The 17488-nt window shown below is 42.7% G+C and overlaps 1 protein-coding gene across 1 annotated transcript; it reads left to right on the top strand.

The window, feature by feature from the left end:
- The first annotated feature begins 15600 nt into the window (after positions 1 to 15600).
- Positions 15601 to 16386, top strand: LOC137742815 (uncharacterized). The gene has a single exon (XM_068482767.1). The coding sequence runs from the start codon at positions 15601 to 15603 to the stop codon at positions 16384 to 16386; it is 786 nt and encodes a 261-aa protein (XP_068338868.1).
- Positions 16387 to 17488: the final 1102 nt, after the last annotated feature.

The raw sequence follows: 17488 nt of genomic DNA, 5'->3' as shown, positions 1-17488 counted from the left end.
TCTGATTGTGACAACTCATTCAACTTAATTTGGTTATCATTTATAGCCTAAATCAAACTACAACTTTATCCCGTGAAATCAAGGAAAACTACCTGTGTCCGATTTCATGTCAACACCTCAATTTATATCGCATCCAATTAAACTACTACAACAACATACTGACAAAGTGAACATGGAAATTCATATACCATTTGACAATACCAAATCAAGCAATTTCTAAAGACCACAAATAGATCCTACAAAGCAGAAACCCTATCTCATATGGATGAAAGTGATTAACAAATTCTCGGTGAATCATCATAAAATTAACCCAATTTCTCAATTCCAAAAACAGAAAAGATTAAGAAAGGGTTCTGAGTTCTCACCATAACCAATATAATCATATTGTTTCAGTTTGAACTCGGGTCAATTTCCGTCATCTGCATTAACAAAAACAATAACTTATGTCAGTGCATTCCACCATAAATCAATTCATAAAATCAACTGCATATCACAAAGTTACCCAAAAGACACAAAATACCTGAAAATTACTATATTAGCACTCCATCCACCCCAAAATCAGAAAATTTGAAAATAGAACTTGATAACATTGTACATAGAAAGCAAGGAATCAATAATTTAGGTGGTTTCCCAGGACAATAATGAGCTTGCAGAGATCATATTCATACATGGATGCACTTGATGCAAAAAAAAATAGAGATGCTCAGAGACTCAACACACACTATTCATAGATCCATGACTTAGAAATTCTCAGATCTGGTTGAAATTAATAAAATAAAATAAAAATTTAGGGATGTGAAAATATACCTCTTATAGTCTGGGTTCTGTTCCCTTGATTCCTTCGCCGGCTTGAGGCAAACCTGAGGAGATCGGCGATTAAAGGATAAGAAAACTGGCGGCCGTGTTTTAGTTTTTTGATAGAGAGAGTTCAAGAGAAAAAAGAAAAAGGGGATACCCCTTCCCTTCTGAGATCGTCTATAACATCTGAATTACTCAACACCCATACACTATATTTACACACTAATCAATACTCATAACACATCAATGGTCCAACAATTATGGAGCTCAAAATTTCTATGAGGGACAATCAAATCATAAATTAAAATGAAAACATGTAAGTAATTAAGAATTATTACTTGCTCAGTCAGCTCCTTCTTGTCACTTCAAGGATTATTCAATTCAACCTGATTCGATCAAACTGCATCACCTAACAAAATAAACAAAAAATAAATTAAAAAAGAAAATCAGGGGAGCTAAATAAATATACACTGACCTACTTTTTGGCTAGAAAACCCAAAAAGAGCAATTAAACAGCAGTGCATAATGACAGAATTTCTATGAAAAAATATGAATGAGTTTTCAATTAATAATTGAGCCGGAAATAAAGAAGGCCTTTCTCACCTTGATGCAGGGCGGATAACAAAAACATTATGTATGGATTAATGTATAATATCTGAGATCCTATCTGTTTTTTATTGACTGATGCTTCAACACCAGCCACCTAATTCATATGACACATTTATACATACCTGAGAACGCTTATTCCCACCACCATAACGTTGTTGCTTTAGTATGTTTTTTCACTGAGAAGAAAAGGAAAGAGCATCATGAAAAATTTAGTTCCAATATACCTGAGAACAATTCACATGTTATTACCTTAAACAGGAGTTAAAATTACTCACCCATTTTTTTTTTCGTCACACCAAGACAAAACTAAAGGAAGACTTCTAATCCTATAAATTAGAAAATACTCTACTATCCTAAATTCCTAATCCCACTTGAGTTCGCTGCCCCACACCTTTGTCCCCTGTCTCCCATTAACTAAAAACACTCCCAAATCACATCAGCCAGCCATACAACAAAGCCACTGGCCACATCAAATATTAGGCACGATTTAGGTAACCAAATTCAACGAATAGAGTTCGGATAATGAAATGCAAAGAACACGATACATAATTGTAAAATTCAAGAACATGATTCAGAGGATTTGAACTATATTGTGTTGAAAACTTACCGAAGAACGACGATTCCAGGACGGTAGCGGTCAGGCTTCTTGACTCCTCCAGTTGTGTGTGCTGATTTTATTGAAGCCTCAAAATTAAAACAATTAGCAACTTAGATCCAATAATCTGATTGTTTCTCGGAAAAAATAGCTTGCAATTATTGACCCAACACAGATTTTGCAACATTAATTAAGAGAGAATTATAGTTTTATTTACTTGTGACTAAATCTTTCTTGTTTTGTGGTAATTTGTATAGCAGACAGCCAAACAATATATATAATTATTCAAACAGATTAAGACTCGTAATCAAATCAAATCGTTTCTGGTGCAGCTGCTGAACAATGAAGAGCCGAAACGACTCCTGTTTTTGAGTGACAGAAAACTCTGCAGTGACTCGAACAGAGAAATTGAACTAATAATAACAAAGAGTTGGGATCACGATACTCACCAAGACCAGATCAAAGAGAACATTCTGATCAGCTTTGATCTCGTTGATGAAGTCCGACAAACTTCTTGATAGTCTAATCGCCGCTGTTGCCGACGTCTGTGCTATCGCCGTCTCGAAGCTCGACATGCTTCTGGCCGTACTCGATGACTTTGGTGACGATGTGGCCTTGAGGATCTAGGACTTGAGGATCTGCTCATCTACATACATCTGACGCTCCTGCAGGAACGGGAGGAGGGAAAAAAATGAAGAAATTTGCGTTTAGGGATCTGGGTTTGTCGTTGAATACTGGAACGATACCAAGAAATTTGGGTTTGTGAAGAGTAGCAGAAAATGGTGATGGCCTCCTGTCTGCCCTGCAATCCCCTCGTCATCGATCCCAATCAGTTCCGACAATTAAGATGACAAAAGTACCCTCCAAACTTTTAATCCGGACCGTCCAATCTTAACCCTAGATGGGCATTCCCATCATTTGAACACCCAAAGGGCCGACCTCATCAACAATTAAGGTAAGCCCAACAAACACAGCCCAAAACGAACTAACCCAGCCGCCTTCCCCCTAATGGCAATTTTGTAAATAAACTGAAATGTGATCCAAAACACTGTTCATATGAATAGTGCCAATTTCCCTCATACTTTAGACTAAAGTAATTTGAAAGTAGAACAACTATAAAAACAAAAGAAAATTGATGAAAAGGGCTTGAAAACTTTGAGTTGTAATTAAAAGGACAAAAATGTGTTGGAAATGAATAGTATCAGGAGTGACTTTTTAGAGTAAAAATGTCTTTTTCGTTAAAAGTGAACAGTACCTAAATGTCAAACAGAAACTAAACAAACTTTTACTCCCACATAGCAGCTAAATCAAATGATTCCATGACTCCCATCTTCGCGACATGCTCCTTGAATACTGCAACTGACAACGCCTTAGTCCATGGATCTGCAATCATGCAACTAGTATCAATATGCTCAATTATCACTAGCCTCTTCTTCACATCTTCTCTAACTGATCGATACTTTATATCCATCAACCGATTGGCAGTAGATCGCTTGTTGTTCTTGGAGATGAACACAGCAGCCTTACTATCACAATGTATCACTATTGGCCTTGAGATACTGTCTACAACTCCCATAAGAGTGATCAGGTCCTTGATCCACAATGCCTTTTGCATTGCTTCAAACACTGCAATAAACTCAGCTTGCATCATGGAGGTTGCAAGTGTTTTTTGTTTAGCACTTCTCCATGAAATAACTCCTCCAGCTGGGAAAAATAAATAAGCACTTGTGGATCTTCTATGATCAACACAACCTGCGAAGTCAGAATCAAAGTATCTCTACAACTTCGTGCTCTTCACACTTCTTGTACACAAGCATGTATGACTTGGTTCTTTGTAAATACCTTAATACCTTTTTGGCCGCCACCCAATGTAGTTCTCCTGGATTAGACTAGAATCTACCAAGCACACTAATTGAATAAGCCAAGTCTGCCTTGTGCATACTTAGGCATACATCAAGCTACCCACCAATGATGCATAAGGTTCGTTCAACATGCTCTGCATTTCCAATTCATTTTTTGGGCACTGGGATTTGTTTAGCTTATCACCCTTACTCATTGACAGTTCACCTCCTGAGCAACATTCCATATTGAGTCGCTTCAAAACCTTTTCAATGTAGGTCTTTTGTGTGATTCCAAACAAGTTCCTTGACCTATCCTTGATGATCTCAATACAAAGTACAAATGAAGCTTCTCCAAGATCCTTCATGTAAAAAATTCTTGACAGCAATGACTTAGTTTCCAATAAAAGATTTAAATTATTGCTCGCAAGAAGTATATCATTCATATAGAAGATGAGAAAAATAAACTTCGAACCAATGCATTTAAAATAGATGCAATCATCAACCTTACTTTCAATGAAACCAATCTATGTTACCTTTTGATCGGTCTTCATGAACCATTGTCTTGATGCTTGCTTTAGACCATATATCGATTTGCCTAGTTTGCAAACCAAATGATCTTTTCCTTCTTCCACAAAACCAAGAGGCTGTTCCATGTAAATATTCTCTTCAAGATCACCGTTGAGAAAAGCAGTTTTAACATCCATTTGATGAAGTTCTAGGTTGCAGTGTGCCACCAATGCCAAGATTATGCGAATGGAGTCTTTTGATGAAACAGGTGAGAATGTTTCATTATAATCCACTCATTCCCTTTGGTTGAAACCCTTTGCCATCAATCTCGCTTTAAATCTTTCAACTTTGCCCTTCGAATCTCTCTTTGTCTTTTACACCCATTTACATCCAATGGGTCTCATTGAGTCTGCCTTCTCCACCAATGTCCACACTTTATTAATTTGCACAGACTTGATATTCCTTCTTCCATTGCATGCTTCCAAGACTGAGAGTTCTCGCTGCCCATTGCTTCCATATAGGTTGCTAGATCAACCAACACTCCCTCATCATGCTCCACTTCAGTTAAGTAGGTCACATAATCATTAGAGATTGTAGACCTTTGAACCCTTTGCGATGCTCTTCTAGGTATTTCATGTACTACTGGGTTTTCCCCAATAGCTTCTTCGACAATAAGTTCCTACATTGGCGCATTTGCATGGTCATTTATTATACTACCAATCTCAAGAATAGGTAGCAATACCATAGGTTCAAACATAATGATTTCAAAAACTCTAGTGTGCAGGTTTTGAGCATAAAACTTATAACCCTTAGATTTTTCATGAAAACCAATAAAACGACAGATTACGGTTCTCGATTCAAGCTTCTTTTCTTGTGGATTAAACATCCTAGCCTCTGCCCTATACCCCCAAACACAAAGATGATTGAGACTAGGTTTCCTCGAAGTCCAAATCTCAAATAGAGTTTTATTCATAGCTTTGCTCGGGACTCGGTTCACACATAATTTGCCGTCTTCAAAGCTTCTCCTCAAAGAAAATGAGGGAGAGTTGTGCGGCTCATCATACTTCTCATCATCTCTTTCAGCATTCTATTCTTTCTTTCCGCGACACCGTTTTGATCTGGTATCCTAGGTGTGGTATACTGAGCTTGAATACCACATTCTTCAAGATATAAAGCCAATGGTCCCTTATGTTGCCCAGCCTCTGTAAAATCATTGATAAAGGTTACAAAAAAAACACATATCCACATATTGTTTTCGTGGGAAAAGAACCACAGATGTGGATCACTTCACATTTTTTTACTCCTGATTGAATTCTTCCTTTTAATTTTTGTCAATTTCCCCTTGTTATCCACACAATCATGTAGGTCGGTGAAATTTAAATCAAGTAAAATATTTTCTTTCACCAAACGTTGCATTCTTGTTTTAGATATATGACCTAATCTATTATGCCAAAGCATGGAAGAAAGATCATTAGTTAATGTCCTTTTGATTTGCAGTGAAGAATCAAGGTTGTAACAATATAAATCATTCACGATAGTGCAATCCAATTTCCAAAGATCATTGTCTAAAAGACAAACACCAAGCAAATAATTCAAATCATTCTTCATAAATAACCTTATGCTTTCATTGTCTCCGATGAAACCAAAACCATTCCTTACAAGTTTTGAAGCAGAAACTAAAGACCTAGTTAACAGCGGAACATAAAGAACATCGAGAAGTTCTAAAACAAAGCCAAAAGATAATCTAAGCTTAAGGTTGCCTATTGCTTCCACATCTACTTTATTTCCATTCCCAACATGCACTATGAAAACTTCATTACTTGTTGACGCTGTTCTTTAAAAGCCCTGCAAGAAATTGGTAATATGTACCGAGCGGCTAGTGTCAAACCACCAAGTATTTGGGGGAGCCTCAACAAGTAAAGTTTGAAAACAAACAAAAACATTGACAATTTTATTACCTTTCTTCACTGCCCATTTCCTTTTCTTCTCACAATCCCTTTTGATGTGTCCCAATTGTTTCCAAAAATAGCACCTCACATTTTCCAGGTTCACCTTATAGTTTTGAGGTCCTCTAGAGGAGGATGCAATATTGGCAGCAACATTAGAAGCAGTATAGGGCTTAGATTGCTTACCAGCATTCATCATAGGCATTTTTCTAGCATTGAAATCCACCAAATTGATAGCTCCAGATTTGGTCTTGCTCAACCTGTTATCCTCTTACACATAAATGGATATCATCTCGTCAAGAGTTCACTTCTCCTTTTTTGTGTTATATGATATCTTAAGTTGTTCAAATGACTTAGGCAGTGATGAGAGTGCCATATGAACAACAAAATAATCATCAAGTGGCATCCCGAGTTCCTTTAGCTTGGCTGCAATGTCTACCAACTTCAAAATATGCTCACAAACACTGGTTTTCCCATCGAACTTGAGTGATATCAGAGTGGTCATCAAGTTGCCCATTTCAGCCTTCTCATAAACCTTAAACTTTGCACCCATAGCCTCCACGAAGTCATTCACCTTCTCACACACTGGGATCCCACCTCTGACTATCTCAATGATTGACCTCTTCATCGCCATGAAAGCCATCCTATTTGATTTCTCCCACCTTTCAACCTTTATCCTTTGCTCATTGGTGTTGTTTTCAATCACAGCAGGTGGCTAATCTTCCCTTCGTGCAAGATTGTAATCCATCAGGCCTAGCATGATCTCAACATCTTGCTTCCATTTCTTGGAATTCCCTCCATTCAAGGGTTCAATGGAGGAGAAACTAAGGGCAGTTGAGTTCACTAAAGAAGCCACAAAAAATAATCAAATAACTTCATTGAAAAATAATCAATCACAGATACATGTAACACCTTTGGGCAAGATACATGATTGCATTTTATGCATATGGTTTGATCATGCGTCCTTATTGTACAGCCTCCTTAATTAGGGTTCAAGTTACAACTAAAATTCTAATCTTTGGACAAGAAAATAATTGGCTCAAAGACTAACTAAAAAACTATACATTGATTAACAAAACCAACCAGTTAACTTAGTACCCTTTGGAGTATAATGCTATCATCTCATGCATTATGAATCACCCTGCATGCAACCTCCTTAATAAACAAAATTTCATTAAAATCCCACTTTGATGTAGACTTTACAAACATTTGTTTTAATGGTTTATAAGCATGATTTCCTTTAAATTATAATGAAGTTGGATTTCATATCACTTTGTATCAACTTTGCTCCTGAAGAAGCACACTCATGAAAACATGATATTAGTCATCACAATAAACAAATAGTACAAAATGAATCTATGAAGAGCTAAGATATGCTCTAATACCAAATGTTGGAAATTTAATAGTTTAGCTTCACATAGATTACTATATCAACTAGAAGCAAAGTGGAAATCGAACCTGAAGAAGCCAATGAAATTGAGTATTCTGAGGAAAGTCTTCTACTCAATGGGGACCTTATGTTCTCACTAGAATAGGGCTAGTTTATTGAATAAGAATGCACATTTCCCCTTGAGCAGGGATTGAACCTTTATAGACATGTAACCTCAACCATTTCCTCCTATCATGGAAACAGTTTGATTAAACCCCACGTCCATTTGATTTCCAACATGGGATAACCGCTTTCTAACATGTTTATCCTTATCGTCCTTCTTTAAAGGAAAAAGATCTATTTAATTACTAACGCTAACTATTTCTAGTTTCCACTTAAACCCTAATGTGATAAGTTTAGAGTCCAATAGGGTTCCAACACTCCATACAAATTTTCTCACCACTCAAGTGGTGGAGTCAATGCAAATATTGGAAAAGCTAATTGATTCGAAAGCAGTTGTTCAGGGCGAATACCCGCAGGTTGAACTAAATAGTTTTTTCCAAAGTTCTAAAACATGTAGGCGCCAGTCGGACGGCTGGCTAGGGGCCTAGTGCCTAGGTGACTAGGTGGGGCGTAAGCGGGTGCCTAGGTGGACTAGACGGATTTAAATAAATCTATTATATTTTGTGTAAATAAGTATCTGCTTATACTTAAAATATGTATAATTTCATCATAAACTACAAAATCGAATGACATATATATTATGAAGTATTGGAACATAATGAAAATATGGGAACAAGGATATATTGTGTATTCATTTAAGTATGCAACAAGTCTCTATTTTATGTCTAAGTGAGTCGCAACCTAGGCGGTCTAGGCGGGCGCTTCAATAGGTCTAGGCGCCATTTCTTAATTTTCAAACGTCTAGACATTAATTGGGGCGATAATCAACTACCTAGCATGTAGGCGGCGTTAGGCGGGAATTTTTAGAACAGTGATTTTTTGTTGTGTAGCACTTATGCATATCGAAGTGTACGTGAATTAATTGATATATTTTGCTGCTTCCAATTGTCTAGGCTGAGCGGCGCTGGATTTCTGTTGGACATCCGGAAGTATTGACAAGTGATCCTGATGTAATTGCAGGATTTAGGTACTAATATTGTATCTTATGTTACAGAAGCATCCATCTTTTAATCGAAATGAACTTGTTCTCATAGTCACTCCTAGGTGCAATTCCTGGTACAGGGATTGCTAGGGAGAAGCTTAATTAGAGAGATTATCTTGCAGGTATCATTTGTATTCTCTAGGTTAAGGCGGGTACAGCACTCGGTCAAATTTTCCGAGTGAGGTTTTGTTTGGGCCCGAAATATTATTGCTGGGCCGAGCAGCAGGATGTGCTCGGCCCAAGGAGATGATAAATACTATGGGCCGAATAATAAGGCCCGGGCCAGCTGGCACAGTCGGCCAAATCCCATCAGAAGTAGTCCAGATAAATAGAAAGGTCGAGGAAGTCCTGGTGCAACTAGGATTCTCGACCAGCAAGGAATGAAGTCCCGAAAAGAAGGAAAATTCAGAATCCCAGTAGGAATAGGTTTGTTCGAAGAAGAAGCGAAATGGGACAAGGACTCCCAATCCAAATCGGAGTCGGTTTCAAGGAATGGGGCACTATAAATACAAGAAATCATGCAAGCAGAAAGGACCTTCGAATCAGCATACAATTGCCCTGCGCAAAACCTCTCAACATCTTGAGATTTTTTCCTTTTCTTTTCTTGCCAACACACCTTCAGTTTGGATAAACAGCACTGTGGAAGCGCCCGGCGAGCACCTTCAGTTTGGATAAACAGCACTGCTGCCGCAGAATCAGCCGACCGAGAAGCATCTTCAGTTTGGATAAACAGCACTGCGTCGAGGTCGACCGATTATCTATCCAAGTCTCGGTCGAGAAAGGTTTTCGAACCTTTGTTGGCAGAGGTCACCTTGCTAGCCTTCTCGGCATAGTTAGGTGTTACGAATTACATTGCTCGGCGTACTGGTCGCCGAGTGGTTTTATGATTGGATACTCATAAGTGAGTTTCAGGGTTCGGCACTCCGACGGCCGAACTACGTTTACCATCAAGACAGACATCACGTTCGAGTACCTGTGCCCCTACACCTTGATCTCGATTCGACGTGCTTATACTCTCACGAATATAATCATAGTGACCGAATCGGGCTCAGACGATTTGTGAACTCCGCAGAATTAGCAGCCTTGTCTTCAGGCTGTAGAACCCAAAGACCGAGAGCGTTCCTTCCTCGGTCGCAATCGCAAGTTAAAGAAGTCAGCAACGCGCTCAAAGCTACATCAACAAATTTTACTCCTCGGCCAGGCTCGGCCGACGAGTTGGCACGCCCCGCATTCGACCGAAGGACGTAGTTAGCTTCTTAGTTACTCGGCCTGCGCGCCACGTAGGTTTTGTAATTTTTAGAGTCAACATTTTGGCACGCCCAGTGGGACCATTTATGCTAAACCTTCGGAGTTCATGACCATTGAGACACGGTCTACGAAGCAGAAAACAACCATGGGAAAGTCAACGACTGACTTACCAGTGCAAGGCCTTGGGCAGGATTTGCACTCTACAAAAAATCCGATCATAATTGCGCCGCCCGAGGCCACAAGTCTAACACGCCGAGAGCACGAAGTCTGTCTCGGCGGGCAACCTCACAACCTCGCAGTCCCGAATCAAACAGCTGGAATGTTCATGGAAGGGATTGTGGAAGATTGTGATGACGATGGTGGGGAAGGTTCCGATCCACCAACTAGGACATTCCTTCGAAGACGACTGGATGAACAATATCGTCAGGTCGAGCAGTCGATTGGTCAGAAGATGAATGATTTGCTAGACGCAATACGTAGTAACAGCGATACACAGACCAGAATGCTTGAACTACTAGTCAGTAAAGCTTTCGAAGATGGCCAGGTCGGCCAACCGCGGCAGCTCCCGACGAATGTGCCCATACCAACCGAGAGAGGGTCCGCTCAGCCACAACCAGTCCCCCTAGAAAGAAGAGGACCAGGAAATAGAGCCGAGGGACCAAGCCAGGGAGAAGAAGTCGCTTCCATAAACGTGACCGAAGTCCAGAGAATGATTGATTCGGCCCTAAAGAAAGGGCCGAAGTTTCCAAAATTCATTCACCTATACCCGGCTTATGTGGAAAGGTTTGAATACCCACGAGGATTTAAGATCCCCGATTTCAGCCTCTTCGCCGGGGAATCATCTTTATCCTCACTAGAACATGTGGCTCGGTTCACAGCGCAGTGTGGGGACGTCAATAGTGATTTTTACAAACTACGGCTGTTTAACTTTTCACTGACAGGCTCAGCTTTCGCCTGGTACATTAATCTTCCACCCAACTCCGTGCAGAGTTGGGAAGAGTTGGTTGAAAAGTTCCATGAACAATTCTATCGGCCAGGGATGGAGATGTCCGTATTATCCTTGGCCAGGATGGCTCAAGCATCTGATGAATCTCCAATGGAATACCTAACAAGGTTTAAATCGGCCAGGAATTGGTGCCGAGTGCCACTCCCCGAAGTGGAATTCGTCAAGATCGCCCTCAACGGATTAGACGTGGAGTACAAAAAGAAGTTTCTAGGGGCAAATATTCGAGATATGTACGAACTTGCTCAACACGTCGAACAATATGAGTATCTGCTCCGAGAAGAAAAGATATCAAAGTCACCATCCCGGGGGACGTTGTATAAGAACCCCACGGTGAGCTATGCATCGGCCGAAAGTGAAGACCCTCAGTATGCTAGTGTGGATGCAGCCGAGATAATAATAGACAAACCTTATGTTTGCAAGGCTTTGGCGCAAGTACATACCAAAGACGCCAAAACCCGTCTGACCGCTGAGGAAACGGGTAAGTCATCAAAAGTATACACTTTTGATATCACCAAAGCTGACGCAATTTTCGATCAGTTATTGGCAGCAAAAATCATCAGGCTTCGGCCGGGGCATACTATCCCTAAGGCCGATGAATTAAAAGGAAAGATATACTGCAAGTATCATAATTCTAATAAGCATGCAACCAATAATTGTGTTGTGTTCCGGGACACAATTCAAAGCTGGATCGAAAAAGGAAAGTTGAAATTTCCGGAAAAGATAGCGGTCGACGTTAATCCTTTCCCTTCAACAACGATTGGTATGGTGGATGCTCATCTTCCCAAAAACAAAGGGAAGGCCGAATATGTCCCGGTGCAGCATATCCGTAAACAAAATGGTCAAACAAGACTAAAGCTTGATATATTTTCAAATGCACCACCAACGGAACAATCGGTGCGACCCGCCGATAAGCCGATGACAAGGTCAAAATCCGACGAAACATGTGGATCGAAGGTTTTATGTGACCATTGTAAAACACCAGTCGAACCTGGGAAGAAATCTTCAACACCACCCACGACCCCTACAACATCATCAAAGGGATTAGGTCCAAGACGTCAAGTGTTTGATCGACTCGGCCCACAAGTACAGCCGAAAGACCAGACCTCGGTCAGGCGGCGTCTTGATTTCGACGCACCTTTCTATAATGAAGATTATTACTCGCGCAGTGCCAACAGTTCGGGATTACCAGCCGATCGCAAAACTTTCAAACCACCAAGGACATCGGATCAACGCTGGTACAGTTACAATTCTCCGACTGGTTTGTACACGGCGCTGTCCAAATCCCAAAAACGTCGTCGTCAACGGATAGATTGCATGGCTCGACGACGAGAAGCGCAGGCCAGCCCGGCCAACCAATGGCAACCAAAAAAGGCCGTGGAAGATAGTAGCGAACGGCCAACCCCGACTATCATGACCGAGTTAGCCGAAGGGAAGAAGGTAGTGGATGCTGATTTCGAAACCACCATTGAGGAGGCTGAGAAACGTATTAAGATCCTTCTCCGGCCTGGGGAAACGAGAGCTCGTCTAGAGTACTTTACACAAGAGGCCGAAAGGAAACTTTCTCCGTTACCACCGCGCGAGCCGTTTATCAAAATACGGCGCAACTTGCACCCTCCATTCCTCGGTGCATCCATGGAATACATGCGAGAATTTCATAAGAAATACTCCGCAAATGACTTGTACGGACTCCCCAAGGCATATCAGGAAGCCCTCGACTTAGCGCTAACTTGCCCTGATGCCGAGCAAATTATCCAGAAAACTTCTGATCCAGCCATTAAAGCTCGGTTTCAACATATACGGGAGGCTCGGGTCCTTGGTTTTGAGGTCGATCCGTATACAGATATCGACGCCGCCGAATTACCCTTTTCGCTCGAAGACCTTCAGCATTTACGCTATCATTTCGAAGTCTTCTCGGCTGTATCGCTCTTCGGCCTCACGGCCGACGAGGAAAAACGGATAGCACGATTGGATACCTATCTGGACACGAGGAACGCCCGTATTGCATATGAAGAACGAGCCCGTGTAACAAAGGACCAACGTAAATCTTCGGCAGTCCACATCGTCGAAGGAAATGGCTCACCCGCACTCGATTTGGTTCCCACGTCTCGGATACCGGTTTTTACTGAGGAACTCAAAAGTTCGATCGAGGATTTTCCGACGACTGCTACAGAGGATAGTTCTCCGGAAGACGACGACCATGACCCAATGGGCCCCTCGGTCCTCGAACAGATGGAGATTAGTATGGTACACGTTCTACCAGCTGAATTCCAACCGAGTACCCACCAGTCAAGTTTTTTGGACGGGGACGTAGTTGCCGAGGAAGCCACACAAGTAGACTTCGTCGCAAACGACGACGACCGAGAAAACCAGAGCGGAGATAACCTCAAGGCAGCTTTGGCCGAGCTATTTCCCCGCTCCTCCTCGGTTAATCTCCAACACCTGAAGCCGTTGTACGTCACGGCTCACATCGAAGGATTTCCCATTTCCAAAGTATTTGTCGACTGTGGAGCCACAGTCAACATTATGCCAATATCCGTCATGAAGGCTTTACGCCGTTCTGATAATGAACTCATTCCGTCAGGGATCACTATGAGCAGCTTTGTTGGTGACAAATCTCAGACCAAAGGGGTGCTCCCGTTGGAAGTTAGCATTGCCGGTCGTCAACACATGACGGCATTCTTTATCATTGATTCCAAGACGGATTATAACGCATTACTTGGCCGCGACTGGATCCACCAAACCAGTTGCATTCCTTCATCATTATACCAAGTCCTCATCTTTTGGGATGGCAAATCGGTCGTAGTTCACCCAGCCGATAACCAACCATTCAAAACCAACATGATTCAGGCTCGCTATTATGATGATCACGTCGGCTACATCACCCTCCAAGGCCTTAATGAGGATGGACGGCCGACGAGAATTTCAGTACAAAAAGTGATTGAGGTCGGCGCCAAGACTGTCCAACAGGATTCGGCGAGACTTGGTTTGGCGAACTTGGTTATCAATGCCGATGATTGAACACACCACACAAGAACAGCGTCAGGCCGCGGTTTCATCCACAATGGAACGTCTGCTGGCCCATTGGTACGCCATTACCAAGCAACCATATTCTGGCGTCAATTTAGTCGAATTTCTGGCCGAAGCAGATAACGGCCCCGTTCTATCTTTCGATAAAGTTCAGGCTGCGCCGGCCGAACTCGAAGACCATCGACCTCAAGTCAAGGACCCGTTCGAAGAAGTGAACGTCGGCACGGCCGAGGATCCTCGAACATTGTTTATTAGTGCGTTACTCCCACCGTCCATGAAGGTCGAACTCCATAAACTACTCCACGAATTTAAAGATTGTTTTGCGTGGAGTTATCATGAAATGCCAGGCCTCGACCGAAACCTTGTAGAGCATGAGCTACGCATCAAGGAGGGGTGTAAGCCTTTTCGACAGCCTCCTCGCCGATTTTCAAACGAAGTACAACTCGGCATTAAGGAAGAATTAGTTCGGCTTCTAAAAGCCGGGTTTATTAGGACCGCTCGGTATGTCGAATGGTTGGCCAATATCGTCCCCGTATTAAAGAAAAACGGTGCCCTTCGCATTTGCATCGATTTCCGTAATCTAAATCTGGCTACTCCCAAGGATGAATATACGATGCCGATCTCAGATTTATTAATTGATGCCGCAGCTAATCATGAACTGCTATCTTTTATGGACGGTCATGCGGGTTATAACCAGATTTTCATCGCCGAAGCTGACGTCCACAAAACGGCTTTCCGTTGCCCAGGGGCACTTGGTACTTACGAATGGGTAGTCATGCCTTTCGGCCTCAAGAATGCCGGCGCCACATACCAACGAGCCATGAATATGATCTTCCACGACTTAATCGGTACAATCGTCGAAGTTTATATCGATGATGTGGTCGTAAAATCCAAACGTCGTCAAACACACCTTGACGACCTGAGGCAAGCGTTCCTTCGCATGCGCAAAAACAACCTCAAGATGAACCCGGCCAAGTGTGCTTTCGGTGTGTCGGCCGGTAATTTCTTAGGATTTTTGGTGCACCATCGCGGCATCGAGGTCGACGAAAATAAAGCCCGCGCCATCATTAGCGCCCCACCGCCGACGACAAAGAAACAGCTTCAGTCGTTACTCAGGCAGATCAATTTCCTCCGTCGTTTCATCACCAATTCGGCCGGTAAAATGAAAGCATTCTCTACACTACTTAAACTGAAGGAGACCGACCGATTTGAATGGCGCGAAGAGCATCAAGCTGCGTTTACGCAAATCAAGGTGGCCCTTTCCACCCCACCTGTGCTCGTTCCACCTTGTCGCAACAAACCCTTTAAATTGTACATTTCGGCAGCTGCTGAATCCATTGGGTGCCTACTCGCACAAGATAACAACGTCGGCCGCGAACAAGCTATCTTTTACCTTAGCCGAAACCTGAATTCACCAGAACTTAATTATTCCCCTGTCGAAAAACTTTGCTTAGCGTTGTTTTTCGCCGCATCCAAGCTTCGGCATTACATGCTCCCCACAGTTACGCAGGTCATCGCCCAAACCGACGTAATTCGTTACATGCTGACTCGGCATATGGTCAAAGGCCGGATTGGGAAATGGACACTCGCCTTATCCGAGTTCAGCCTTCAGTATGTACCACAAAAGGCCGTCAAGGGGCAAGCCCTCGCCGACTTCCTGGCACAACACCCATCCCCTTACGGTCTTGAGGGGGGCGAGGTCGACATCGGTCTCGTCACCACACGCGATAATCATTGGACTATGCATTTTGATGGTTCCAGTACTTCGACCTCGGCAGGTGTCGGTATCGCAATTCATTCGCCTGATCACTGCCGATGGTATCTTTCTCTCAAGTTAGATTTCAGCTGCACCAATAATCAGGCCGAGTATGAAGCCCTCATTATCGGCCTCCATGTTTTACACGACCTGCGGGCCCCCCGCGTTCTTGTCCTTGGTGATTCCGAACTTGTGATTAACCAACTGAACGGCGTATTTCGTTGCATGAGTTGTACTTTAGCTCCCTATCACATGGTCGCCACCTACCTGGCCGAGTCGTTCGAACGAATCACATTTGAACACATTTCACGTATCCACAATACTGATGCCGACGAACTCGCCCAGATTGCCTCCGGAGCACAACTCATGGGGGGCAAACTAGGTCGAATTATGGGAATTGCGAACACGGGTCAATGCTCGTACCCCGTTTTGATTAATCAGCAAACTCTCCAGCGCGCGCACGTAATACGTACACGGGTAATGTCGCTCCCATCCCTATTAGAACGAGGAGTCCCATAGAAGTATGTGCCGTCGAAGTAGAACCAGATGATTGGAGAAAGACGATGTTACGGTACCTCGATAACCCCAATGGGAAACACGACCGAAGAACGAAGGTGCTCGCGACAAATTACGTGTCGTATCAAAATGAATTATATCGCAAAGGCGAGGATGGGTTACTACTGTTGTGCCTCGGCCCACACGAGGCTGCTCAAGCAATGGCCGAGGTACATGAAGGAATTTGCGGGGCACACCAATCTGGACGAAAGATGCGCTGGTTGCTCCGACGACACGGTTATTTTTGGCCCAATATATTAAAGGATTGCATCGAATATGCACGGAGATACGTATCATGCCAGATCCATGGACCCGTGCAGAGAGCCCCGGCCGAATTACTACACTCGGTTACTAAACCATGGCCGTTCATGGGTTGGGCAATTGATGTAATTGGCAAAATTACGCCATCATCGGGGGCAGCGAAACACGCGTGGATAATTGTAGCAACTGACTATTTCACTAAGTGGGTCGAGGCCAGGTCATACGCCGAATTAACGGCTAAAGAGGTATGCAACTTCGTAGAGGAGAATATTGTGACCAGATTCGGCGTGCCAGAAACAATCATAACTGATAATGGCACTATATTCACGGCCGATAGGTTTAGGGAATACGCGGCAAGTTTGAAGATCTGACTCGAGCAATCTACGCCGTACTACCCACAGGCAAACGGACAGGCCGAGGCAAGCAACAAAGTGTTGATCGGCATCCTTGAAAAAATGGTAAAAGAGAAACCTGGATTGTGGCATTTGAAGTTAAATGAAGCATTATGGGCATACCGAACTTCACCCCGGTCAGCCACTGGAACCACTCCTTACGCGTTGACCTATGGACACGATGCTATGTTACCGGTCGAGTTGAGTATAAGCTCGTTGCGAGTAATCGAGCAGAGTGATTTGTGCAGTATTGAATACATTCAAGCGATGCGACAAGAGTTAGAAGACTTAGAAGAAAGTCGAATCGACGCGGGTAACTTATTGGTTGCACAAAAGAAAATTGCCGAGCGAGCATATAACCAGCGTGTGAGACAAAAAACGTTCGGCGAATGAGAGTTGGTTTGGCAAACTGT

Source organism: Pyrus communis, chromosome 8, assembly GCF_963583255.1.
Source record: "Pyrus communis chromosome 8, drPyrComm1.1, whole genome shotgun sequence".
NCBI classification, from domain to species: domain Eukaryota; kingdom Viridiplantae; phylum Streptophyta; class Magnoliopsida; order Rosales; family Rosaceae; genus Pyrus; species Pyrus communis.
This window is presented reverse-complemented; position numbering and strand designations above follow the sequence as displayed.